The following is a 13,364-nucleotide window of genomic DNA, read 5'->3' on the forward strand; positions in this document are numbered from 1 at the left end:
GTAAGCCAAAGTTCCAACAAAAAGGAAAAAAACAAACAAACAAACAAAGAAAATGGGTTATTAACACAACACGTCTTTTAGAATTTCAGTAGAGACTCCCATCTTTGTCAAACAGTTTCCGACCTCTTCCTATCCCCTAATCTATTCAATTTGGATTTATTCCTTTATCAACTTTTCCTTTACTCTGGCCACATACATACAGTGTAAACTGGTCATTAAACTGGTTTCCAAGAGTTAATCCCATCACCGGATAAAGAGGAAGTCTTCTAAGCCTTAAACAAACTGAACACAAATCACAGGCATCTACAATATAAATCTCACCTGTCTGTTTAAATGTATGTATGTATGTATGCATGTCTTGTAAAAACTTTCAACACAGGCGAGAGATTTTCATAAGATCAGTATCATTTTGAAGCTCGACCCTTCGGACGACAAATATCGAAAAATTGGACAAAAACATTAATTCCTTCATCCTCAACTGGGCACTTTTTTTGCTGATATTTAAAAAAGTCATTGGCTTTTTTCGATTGTCTAGCCTTAATTTAAACCTACATCACTTCTGGTATGGTGATGGGCGCAACAGCTAATGCGTCACGATTTTTTTTCACTGTCTTTTCCTCCTCTGCAGTATGGGTTTCAGCTTGCCTGCCTACTACCACTTTTTTTTTTTTTGCACTTGCAATTTTCCTTTTTTTTTTTTTGCTCAACCAACATCTTTATACACACCCCAACTTTTTTTTTGCTCAACACACACCTAAAAAGACCCCGGCAACGCCAGGCACCCAGACTAGTCCTTAATAAGAACCAGAAACTCCTTATCATGAAAGGCCTTGCTGCCTCTCACCAATGATACCAATTTCTCTTTTGATGCATGAGCAAAATGTTTATGTAATTTCTCAGCCTTTGTTCTTTTCTCCGTTCCAGAGCAATTTTTTAAAGCTTTACAAGGTAACACAAAGTTTGGTGACTTTTCAGCCTGCAAAAACATATTTGTCAATGGAAGACTATAACATCCAGAATTTGTTTTTTGCAATTTTATATATCTGCATAAAATCTTACAGCTGTCACTTTTAAAATCTAGTATCGTGCCAATAGTTTTCATTGATTTATGACTTAGTAACAAGGGTAGATCATTTTTGACAATGTCAGCTTCTATGTATGCTCTGACACCTTTTACGCCTCTTATAGTTACCGGAAATTTAACTGCTTCAATTGCCTTTGCCTCCTCTTCATCACCAAAACAAAATGTCCCATTTGATTTAAAAGTCTTTACTAACCGTTTATCTCAGTCACTTAATGTACCAAGAAATACATTAAACCAAAGTTTTCCAGTAACAGTTCTAGAACAGGCAGAATCTAACACTGCCATACCCAGTGTCTCTTTTACAAGATTGAACATTTTTATATCAGAATCATTTATGAATGTTTCATAATAGGACTCAGAATTAATGAGACGTGTACATAGTTTGAATCCTCAACAGTGTTAATGTTTCTAGAACTAAAACCAGTACAGTCTCTGGCAAAATGCCTAAGAGAACCATATTTGAAAGAACACATTGTCCTACCTTGTCTGTCCATTGGATCTGTTTTGTTTCCTTGATAGAATTTTTGTTCCCTTTTACTTCTATAGAATAAAAGACAACGAAATAGAGTTTAATTCTATATTCAAAAACAAAGTACAAAATAGACTGCTGAGCCAGGAAGAAAGAGGAAGAGGGTTTGTGATTTTGCCTTTTATATACTCGGTCACATGATTGAGAGCTGGCTTGTGATTGGACACGCCAGGGAGAAAATTAATTTCAAATCGAGCCACGAGTATTAACTCCTGCTGCTGTTGCAAGTTGGTCTACTACACTTCCATTCCGATTAAAATTTACAGTTTCAATTTCTTCCTTGATAGCAGGAACTGTTTTGCATTCCCATAAAGAAATATCAGAAAACATATTCTTTTTAAGTTTCCTTCATTGCTGTAAACTTCCATCTGTTGTCCTCACTAATTTTTCATTATCTCCCAATACATTCGCTGCATTTAAAACAAAAAAATGCTTGAACTCCCTCTAGCAGAGAAATTCCATATTTACGTAATTTCTGGTACAAGAATTCATAACGCACCAAAAAGTCGTTTACGCTTATTCCAGCGGCTCTTTTGTAAGAGTAAAATTTCTTGAATGACATGTATGCCATTGTGTTTTCGTCTCTTAAATATAATTTGTCCAACTTCTCTGTAATTATTTTTAATCTGTCAGTTCAGCTGATATCTGTGATGTCTAAGTGCCGAACACATTCTCGTATGTTTTATAGCAATGACAAAAATATTGCTGGATCCTGTTTTTCCTTATGTAAATCAATGAAGATAGACCATACACTTATGTCTTGCTTCGACTCGGTGTACATTTCTCCATTCTGCAAAATAAGTGGCTGTTTCATAAATGATGCCATCTTTTTTTCAATTGTGTTTTAATGTAAGTTGAACAGATATAATATCTGTCACATGAAAGAATATGCTCTGATACCAATGTTAGTTCACTTAGTGCATCTCACATGCCATATTGAATATCCACTGGAGACAAGGGACATAACTATGGATGGCGTGACATAATTATAAATATATAAAAGAAGGCCACCAACTTCGACAACACCGAAAATGCAACTCTACTTTGTCTTCCCTCTACTGCCCAACCAGTGCAGCTTTAAAAATCTTGCAGAATACAACAATAATACCAAGAACTGCATAATAAAAGTGGGAAACTGCTGAAGAAAAAGAGGAGTAACTGCACACTCAAATTTTTCAAATTTCGATACCTATTCCAAAAATTCTGAATTTTTAGATTTCTGTTTTTGATTCCGATTAATTGCCCCAACTCTAATGGTAACTAAAAAATGCTCGTATATGCTACAAAACACCCCAAAATACCAAATGTAGTTTTATGTTTTATCAAGGACAGATTCTAATTCCTGTTAGGATCCTGCAAAGTACGACCACTCTGGATCAGAATGAATCTACATTCCCAAGTTGGGAGCTGATCATAAAATTCAGCTTTGAGCCATAAAAGATTACTTTGGATTGAGACAAAAATTAAAATTACCTCAGTTCAGAAGGATTTTCCTTTCAGTGATTGAGGATAGATAAGATAAGAACAGATATATACTTTGCCCTTAGCTGAAGAATTTTCTTGTCAGACCAAGAACAGATACAATTTAATCCACAGATGTAACTCTGACAGCTATAACGATTCTGAATCAGAATAAACCTGAGATCAATAAAAACGATGGAGGTGATTATATACTCTCCAAAAACTCATAAAGTAGAACCTTCCTTCTGAATACAATTTCATGTCATATAACATTTTCAATGGCAATATGTGTGAAGTGTTTATATGTGGTCTCTTTATTCCATTTTTGTTATAGTCAGAGTTTTTTTTTTTGTCGCTGATTTGTCTAGTGGTTGCTGTAGAAATAAGCTTCTTTTCATGAAGAACGAGGACACAAGGAGACATTTGCTGAGAGTGTCTTCACAGTTTTATTCAGAAAGAATTCACCCAGCAGAGAAAGAGAGACTAATGTTTCCTTAGTTAATTATTTACTTCAAAAGTCCCAAACTGGAAGCTCAGTGCAGGAAATGGTTTCATATCATACCAAAGATTGAATCTATTTAACTCTTGACAAGCTTCTCGGACTGACCTTCACTCCTGATCTGAAATGGAACACAAACATCAAATCTGTTGCCAAGATCATTGGAAAAATGGTTGGATCACTTTACCGCTCCAGTAGGTATCTCACTGCCATTGTACTCCTCTATCTATATAAGAGCCAGGTATAACCTAAAATGGAATGCTTTTGCCACATCTGGCCAGGAGCTGCTCAGCACCCCATCCTGCCTCGACAGAGTTCAAAACTGGCTTCGAAACCTAGTAAGTGATGCCCTTTTATCTTCCCTGCAACATCTTTCCCACAGAAGAGATCTTGCGAGCCCATCTATGCTCTATCATTATTTTCATGGCAACTGCTCGACTGAACTCCCATCTCTAGTTCCTCCTTACCAAAATTTCTCAAAACACATGACTCGCTATAACCACTATATACAATTTCTCCCACTCTCTAACTGTGTCTAAATCTAAACATAGATTCCATGAACCAAGCTTCTTTCCCAAAACTGCCTGCTGTGGAACATTGTTCTGCTGGTTTGCTTCCCAATTGAATACAACATGGTAGCATTCAAATCCAATGTAAACAACTTCTTATTTAGCCATCCCCATAAATAATCAAATTCTACCAAATTTACACCATTAATGATTACTACATTACCAACTTACATTCATTAACTTTTATCCTTGAGTAGCCTTCAGACCTTCATAAGTGGTAACTCCCAAATAAAGAAAAAAAAAAAATTTTTTTTTTAAATCATAAATGGAACCCTGACAGGTACTACACTTTGTGTCAGAATGTGATGTATTGGGACACTACGCTAGCAAATAGAAATTATGTTAACTAGTATAAATTTTCGGTGAGGGCTACAGCAAACAAAAATAGACCTAGCTGCAGCTGGCATGATTGAAGCAGAGGAGGATGGAGAGGAGGTCACGGGTCAATTCCCTAGACAAAACGCGCTAGAAATGGATATAATATGACATAGAAATGATGTCGTGTTGGGGGACAGAACAGTTACTTGTCAATCAGATCAGGAAAGTGATAGAGGCAATAGGTATCTGACAATGAAGAGAGAATCTAAGTGGATCTTACCTTGGAACTTTGTCTGTATGTCACCATCTTAATACTAAATTAGAAAACAAGTTGAGAAGTAATTATAATTAGATATTGACCTCTCCTCCCATGAAACAGCCTTTCTCTAAAGAAAACCTTTGAAACTTCAACAAGTCTCCATTTAGACTGGGGGCAAAATTTTTAAAATTCACGGTAGGCAATATGGAATGTTAGGTGTGGGCATCCATGTTAGATTGTTAACATGCTTGCTACTAAACATATTTCAGGTGGATGCCCATTGATACAGGCCTTATTATTGTTTGTATCCCCCCCCAAATGGCCACTAAAAGTGAAAAGTGACTTTTGTTAAAATCTTTTATTTTATTCACTTGTACTTCATCTATGCATCAGAAATTTATTCGTGATAATCAAATATATCAAATGGTAAATAAATAAAGTGTCTGGGAAAATGTCGGAATACCATGGCAGGTGTGGGAATCCATGTTAGATAGTAAACATGAAAATGCTACTAAACATATTTCAGGTGGATGTCAATTGATTCAGGCATTATTATTGTTTGTATACCCCCCCCCCCAAAAAAAAAATGGCCACCAAAAGCGAAAAGTGATTTTTGTTAAAATCTTTTATTTTATTCACTTGTACTTAATCTATGCATCAGAAATTTATTCTTAATAACCAAATATATCAAATAGTAAATAAATAAAGTGTCTGGAAAATATCATATCAAATGTAGGAATACCATGGCAGACATTACATGCAGCATGAACACACCTGATTAGTTCAGCTAATGCTCTTTAGGGTAGGGTAATGTGCTAATTTGCACAATTTCTAATTGTTCTTTTTTTCTGACAGTATGTGCTCAGCTGAGCTGAGCTGCAACATGTGAGCAGCCAAAACTCTAAGAGGTCTTCTGATACAAGTACTGATTGGACCCTGCGCCTCTTCTGTCAGAAGAAAGACCCAAAGAGACCTACAAAAAAACTTGGAGAGGTTGGAATTCAAAGGGCCGGCAAAGCTGCTGCAGAATGCAAGAAATACAATGTTGCTGTAAACTTCCACATTATTGAAAGAATTCAAGCCATTGATTTTGAAGAAATCACCAAAGAGACTGAAGTCATCAATCACAAAGACTGTTATTCTACCTTCACAAGTTCCTTAAAACTAATACAGCTCAGAATAAAGTATGAACGCACACTTGCCTCAAGCAGTGCACCCAAGAGTCCACCACCGAGGCCATCATTATGCAGTAAATCTTCCACTATGAACACTGACTTGTGCATTTTCTGCCAAAAGAAAAGCAGCAAAGAAACATATTTAGTAGTCACTTTTGAGGTTTTTGACAAAATTCTTGAAAGGGCTCAAACAGACCATGTTATGCGGTGTCGTCTAGCAGAAGTTAGTGATCTTACGGTGGCAGATGCCAGGTACCATTTTCAGTGTTATGCCTAGTTCAATAGAAAAGCATCCAAGACCTATACAAGTACAGCTCAAACACCAAGAGATATCTGCTTTGACAAAGTCATGTCTGAAGTATCTACTGGAGTTGCTTGAGATGACATCTATACATTGCTTGATGACCTCCTTGCTCAGTGAATTTGGCATTGAAGCGGGACCATACCAGGATAATAAATTCTGCCTCAAAGAGAAACTGCACTGACTTCTTCCCGGCCAGATTGACTTTGTACCACAACTCAATCCACATCAACCACAGTTGTTTTCTACACAGTCACTGAAGATAGCTGTTTAGATGTTGAAAAAGAAATCTGACGAAATGGAGACCAACATTTGTAGATGATCTCAGGCCAAATCAATTCTCACACTCAGAGACAGACGTGATGCTGACTTTGCACCACTATGCGTTACACATTAGAAATGACATCAAAGCTCATCCTGGCACATCAGTCAGCAAAGAAAATGCTGAAAAACTTGTCCCAGAGAGTTTGTCTATGCAGTCTGAAAACGTAAAATATTACACCAAAACATGTCAGACTTAGTCTGGCAATTAATCAGGTAACCTGATCAAAATTGCTGATTGAACTTGTTCACCATGCTGGCCACTGTGCCAGCTATGACCAGGTTCATAGACTGAACACAACTCTTGGAGTTCGCAATCTGCAAAAATTTGCAGAAAGCAACAACACACCTATTCCTTCAAATGTGTCACTGAACAAGTTCTGTCAATACGTTGCTGACAATATCGACATTATTGAAGAAACTTTGGATGGCATGGGAACATTTCATGCTACACAGGTGATTGTGTACCAGGCAGGACTACCTCATCATCAACAGCAGAACGTCCTTCCTCTTGGAAAATCCAAGTCCTTGACGGTCCTTCCGGAACTTCATCAGCTTGAGAACTTGACTCGCTAATCTTTTCGCAAGGATCCAAAATTTACAGCCACATTAAATGAAACGATGTTTAATTCAGATGACCAAGTGTGTGACAAAGCTTCTGATAAAGATATGGCTTGGTTTCTTTCTTGTATCCATGGATTGAACAGTGATGATGTTCCTGTGTGGACATGGTTCAACCAACTCAAGATAAACATGACCTCTGCACTTTCATGAAGACAACATGCTATGGTCAGTTAATGCTTGAGAATTTCTAGCATTATAAATCCTGGTCAATCTACTGTCATCACTTTGGACCAACAGCTGTAGAAGGAAATACAATGGGTAAACAGTGATGAATGCAAAACAAAATTTTTGCGACTTCCACATTGACAAGAACTTCATATATGTCATTGGAGATTACTTTGCAGGCGAAATTGTGTGTGACAAACAAGATCCAAAGCTATGTTTCTCCTATTGATCAGATGTAAAACCCCACGGAACTGCGTTTCGTCATTTTGTTTGTGTTTGCTATGTCCTGTCAAAAACATGTTATGTACACATCAACTCAATGAACATTGACCGAGACGCTGTGAGAATAATATCCAAGATGAGAAGAGTAGTCCAAATAATTCAGGTATATATGATGTGATATTACCCAAATTAAACGCTTTTATAAATTATTTCTTCTGTGCTGTAACATGCAGTAATGACGTCTTCAGCTCAGAACAACATGCAGGCGAAATTGTACAACAGAGCCATTCGAGCACACAAGCTCACATTTGAAGCTGTTTGAAAAATCCTCTGGCCAATATTCATTGAATTGGGAAATGACCACCAAGTAGACAAAAATGACCTTCAAACATTATCAGTCCTTGTCATAGAATCTTTGGAGGCACACAACAAGCGAGATGTGATCAGCAACATCAAAGCACTGGAGGATGCACTTGTTTAGTACAGAATCATAAAATTGTTAGAGGACTTCCAAGAGACACAACCACTGACTTCCAGATCTTGAGTGATGTACATCAAGATGGTTTTCATCTTACTGCAGTCCCTGCATGCAAAGAGAACTGGAAACTGGAGCTTGCAGAAATCGTCCTTTGCTAAAATGTTACCCTGGTTTACTCAAGATGACCATGTCAATTACACTCGCTGGAGAGCAGTGTACCTTGCTGATTGCATGATCCTAGAAACAAGACACTCTGACATCCACCAAGAGTTCATGAAAGGAAACTTTGTGGTTAAGATAGCAAACAACACATTCAATCAGTGTCTAAGGAAGCTGGATGTGAGGTTGACCTTACGGAAATCCTCAGCTATGAACTTTCGCCAGTTCCACTTTCACTTGAAGACACCTCTGGAGTAATATGATCCAAAAACAAAGCAGCTTTGGGCAACATTCTCCAGAAAAGCACAACTGTAGAGAAACAACTGCTAATAACAAACCTGAAAATTTGTGTGATCGTCGATGGTCAAGCACTTGTCCAGCAATTGGCAAGCCTATCCACAATTTTGGATAACTTGCAGACCGTTTTCATACCTTAGTCTACAGTCACTTCAGTCAATCGTGCTCCAGAGTCAATGTCGTATTTGATTGGCATGAAGCACATACCACCAAGGATACCACTCGGATTCCACAGACAGGAAAAAGCCGGACAATATGTTGCAAAGTGGATAACAGGGATGGATGTGCCACTACCTGTCAATTGGAGACAGTTTATTGACCTCCCAGAGAACAAACAAGATTTCCATGACAGGATGGCTGCAGAATCATCTCGTGGAACAGATATCAATTCCCCAAAGTGTAACCACAACGAAGCTGATACCAGAATGCTCTTACATTGTAAATGTGTGACAGATCTTGGATTTGAGCGGCTGTTCATTAGTTCCAGAGACACAGACGTTCTTGTTCTCCTTGTTCATTTTGCCAGTGATCTAACCAGAGAGACCTGGTTCCAGAGAGGAATAGCGGAGCAACAGAGCTTTGTTGCTGTACACAATGTAGACCTTGATCCAGTTCTCCACCACAACCTTTCTGGATCCGACGCCATATCAGCCTGTGATACTGTCAGCCAATTTTCTGGCAAAACAACAGTCTAGAAACATTCAACCTTACTGGGTGGGGTTGGGCGCGGCACACAACTGGAACAAACTCTAATGTGGAGAACTTCATCTGCAGGCTATATTCCAACAATGAAAATGACACAAACATCAATGATGTGCATTTTAAAACGTTCCTCAAGGGTGCCAAAGATCCAAAGAAGTTACCACCAACTTTGTCTTCCTTGAAGATTCACATTCAGCGAGCACATCATCAGTGTACAATTTGGCTCTCTTCACTGATCGCACGGCCAGACATATTTCCCCTGGTTGGAAATGTATGGCACCAGGATGGCACAACTGGAAATATACTTCCTCATCTGATGAGCAATAGACCATTGCCAGAGGTTTACCTTAAACTCACAAAATGCCAGTGCAAGAACAGTGAATCTCAAAGATGCAGTTGTCATCTGAAGGAAATGAGATGCACTGCCATGTCAAAATGATTTCTTGGTACACACGGCCTAAATATTTAACATAAAGACCCTGTAGAATCTAGTGTTTAAGAGTGTCTAAAATAATAATAAAAATACACACCTGTGCTTCTTCATCAGTAAGAACACTGGAAAACTTATTTACCCCAAGTTGTCGGTTAGGAAAGAGCCTGTAAAAAGAATTTAAATTTTAAAAACAATTTAATAGCCAATTCAAGATCAAACACAACTTTTTACGAGTAGGATCTGATGGTGTCTATATAATAATATGGTATGCCATTTTATGTTCATGTGTACGTTATCACCTCTCACCCACATAAAAAATTGAGATTGGCCAAGCAGAAAAAATGATTGGTGATAAATCTGATCTTGCTATGGTAAAGAATTCCGATTTTTATATTTCTGAATTTTTGAGATGAGGATTGATAATTCATATTATTTGGATTATTTGGACAACTGTTCTCATCTTGAGTGTCATTTTCATAATGTTTCGGTCGATGCAAGCTCTGCTCTTCTTGTGTGTCTTGTCAAACTTGAGAATCTTTCTGTTGAACTTGGGAATTGGCACAGAATTTTGAATGGAACCCTTTATTTAATTCACAGGGAGTAGCGTGGTCTCATTCTGTCAGCCATGACCAGGTAAAGTCCTACGTATTTTCGCAATTGTAATAGAACAAGAGTATACATGGATTAAATAAAAGGTTTCGTTTAAAAGTCCATGCGGACTAACGAGTCTGACACGATACACCTCAAGAAGGTCAGATGTCATATTGACTGAAACGTAAAAATAATACTCAAGAATAGAACAGCACTCCAAATAATCAAAACTAGCGGGAACTATGGAAATTCCACAGGAGACTCATTCATATGTAATATATTGATGTTGGCATTCTGTAGATGTTCAGCGTAAATGGAGATGCTCTAATATTATTGTAGCTCTTTTGTTAAAACTGCAAAAGTATTTATCTAAGCTAGCAGGGATGCCCGGCGTAGCCCGGTCGTAAAATATGCTTAAATACGATATTTTAATTCTTGGAGATTTCGTACATATTATTATAGAGTTAATGTTTTATCGATTTTTATATATTATAAAGTTGCGATTTCAAAAATAAAAAATATATCTATATGGCTTGGGCTCATCAGCTTCAATTGAAACCGAATCTCAAACTTATAAATATATACATGTAACCATAGTTCCTTTAGCTATAATTTAAACCGAAACCTAAACTTATGAAGAATTCTTGATAAAATTATTTATTAAAAAAATAAATTACTAAAATGCCATCAGCTAAAACTGAAACCAAGACTTATGAAGAATTATTGATAAAATTGTTTTTAAAAAATAGATTATTGGAGTGTCATTAGCTATAATCGAAACCGAAACCAAAACTTATGAAGAATTCTTTGTAAAATTATTTATTACAAAGAATGGAAGTACATAACAATTAAATGGCCTGGATATAAGCATGACACAGAAAATAACACACATGCTATCGTATTAATATATAGATAATACGAATTCCAACTTTACCTATTTAAAAATGAATTGTTCCAAAATCAAATTTATATCATCCTGTCAACTAAAGCCGTATAATTTTAAAATAAAAGTGACATTTGTTTTATTGATAAGATATTTGTTTTTTTGCCTTGAGTAGACAAAAAATTTATGATTTAAAAATTTTTTCATTGCTGTAATCCATGACCCATAAAAGTGAGAATATATGTGTGTGTGTGAGGACACTTCTCAACCTACATACTCAATGAATTTTTGATCTACAGACTTGAAATTGGGTATATAGGATATTCAGATATGTGGAAAAAATTTTTAAATCCGTTTTCATCTAGAAAAAAGAGTTGCTAAAGGATGAAAATTGATATTTGGAGTGAAGAGATCATTGGATTTTTATCTGTTTGTTAACTGTTTCATGAATGTGCATGCGTGAATAGTTTACATTACAGATTATTTATGTTAAGAATAAGTAGTTTGAAAACATCTTTTAAAGATCGTATCACTCACTGTCTTCATGTTTGGGTTTCGATACAAAGGAGTCACCACTTATCAAGGCTCGGAGGCAACTTGAGGATAAGGGTTAATAAGTGTACAGTAGTCAGTATATTGATTAAAATGTATTTATGCATATTTTACGACCGGTTTTAGGCGGTCTGCTAGTTTTAAATAAATAATCAAAAGACAAATCCGTCTTATTTATTTAAAGAATATTTAGTCAACAATGGTGATTAGTTTTATAGAAAAAGAATCACTTTCTTTTTTGTTTTTGAATAACATTAATTCTTACAGACATTTATTATTTCAAAAGGAATATTATCATTAACATTAAAGGTCACCTGATTCTGGAAAATCAATTCTGAAAGTTTCTTCCGTCAAAGTTATAGACTTTGGAATACACTCCCTGTATCCTGCTTCCCTTGCTGTATTAACAAGTAAAAATTGAAGTTTAAAGTGAACAGATGTCTCATTGCTAACCTCCCTAGTAAGAATGTCCCTGAAGGCATCGTCTCTTACATCTCAGTGGTAATTTGTCTTGTCAGAAATGAATATGAGTGAAAAAAAAAATACAAAATACAAAATAAATAAAAATAATTAAATAAATAATAAAAAGTAAATAGATAATAAATAAATAAACAAATAAATATATATATAATGATACAGATTAATATAGATAACATCATTAATTTTTCTACAGGGTTCCATTAGTTAATAATATTGTGGGGCCTGCATCGGATAAATATTATGTCATGCCAGGACTTATCACCACCATCACCATGGCATATAAGAGGAAGGAAAGAAAAAGAAAAGGAAAACAAAAACAAAAGAGTAAACTGTCCAATTTCCAGAAGATAAATATTTTAGTATTTGAAAATTTGTAAGAAAAAAATTCAACAAATGAAAGGTATTTTTGAAGGCTTACAATGCAGGAGTGTACAGTCGTTATGAGCAGATAAATAAATAAATGAATAAATAAATGATAAATAATTCAATAATTTTTTTTTTTAATATTATTTTTTTTATTTATATTTATTTTTTTTATATTATTTTTTTATTTATATTTATTTATTTATCTACCTGAATTTATAGTATTTATTTCAAAGGTCCTTTCAGGTATAACCTATCATCAGTGGAGAAATAAGTCCTCTCTCTTGGCTGTAAATTAAAACAGCCACTTTACAATTTACAGCCAAGGGAGAGGATTTATTTCTCCACTGATGATGGGTTATTACCCGAAAGGACCTTTGGAATAAGTACCATCCACAGTTAAAAAAAAAAAATCAGGTAAATAAAAAAATAAATATAAATAAAAAAAATAATATAAAAAAAAAAATTATTGAATTATTTATTCATTTATTTATCTGCCCATAACGAAACAGATGGCCTTCTGAATGTTCGAAGAAAGATAGTCGCATTCAAGTTAAGGAGGATATGTTGACTGGACCGCTTCATATTCAGAAAAGAGAGAAAGTAAGGGAATTTTTGCATTCAGTCCAAGAAATAAGGTGTTTGCTGATTGGTTAAGAAGAATTTCCTTGACCAATCAGTCAGGCCTTTCTTTAGAATAGTAGGGGTGGACAAGAAGAGAATTATTTTATAGGGAAAGAGAGAAGCAAACACTTTTTTTTATTCCCCCAACAAAAGGAGGGTGGACCTGTAAATTCACCCTTGTCCATTTTTCCGTTCGTCTGTCCGCTCTTTTCTCAATAACTACACATTTGGAATTTTTTAAAATTTGGCACAAACATTAAACATATGAATAAAAC

The 13,364-nt window shown here is 35.7% G+C and overlaps 1 protein-coding gene across 9 annotated transcripts in view; it reads right to left on the bottom strand.

Moving 5' to 3' along the window:
- LOC145252597 (uncharacterized) overlaps positions 1 to 13,364 on the bottom strand; it is a 103,772-nt gene that overhangs the window by 47,334 nt on the left and 43,074 nt on the right. For all 9 annotated transcript variants that reach the window (XM_080112285.1, XM_080112287.1, XM_080112291.1 and 6 more), the window contains one exon: positions 9,694 to 9,760. In XM_080112285.1, the coding sequence (XP_079968411.1) occupies positions 9,694 to 9,760 (67 nt within the window). The remainder of the gene's footprint in view (positions 1 to 9,693; positions 9,761 to 13,364) is intronic.

This window comes from Euprymna scolopes, chromosome 29 (assembly GCF_053919585.1).
Source record: "Euprymna scolopes isolate OS-2025 chromosome 29, ASM5391958v1, whole genome shotgun sequence".
Lineage (NCBI taxonomy): Eukaryota > Metazoa > Mollusca > Cephalopoda > Sepiida > Sepiolidae > Euprymna > Euprymna scolopes.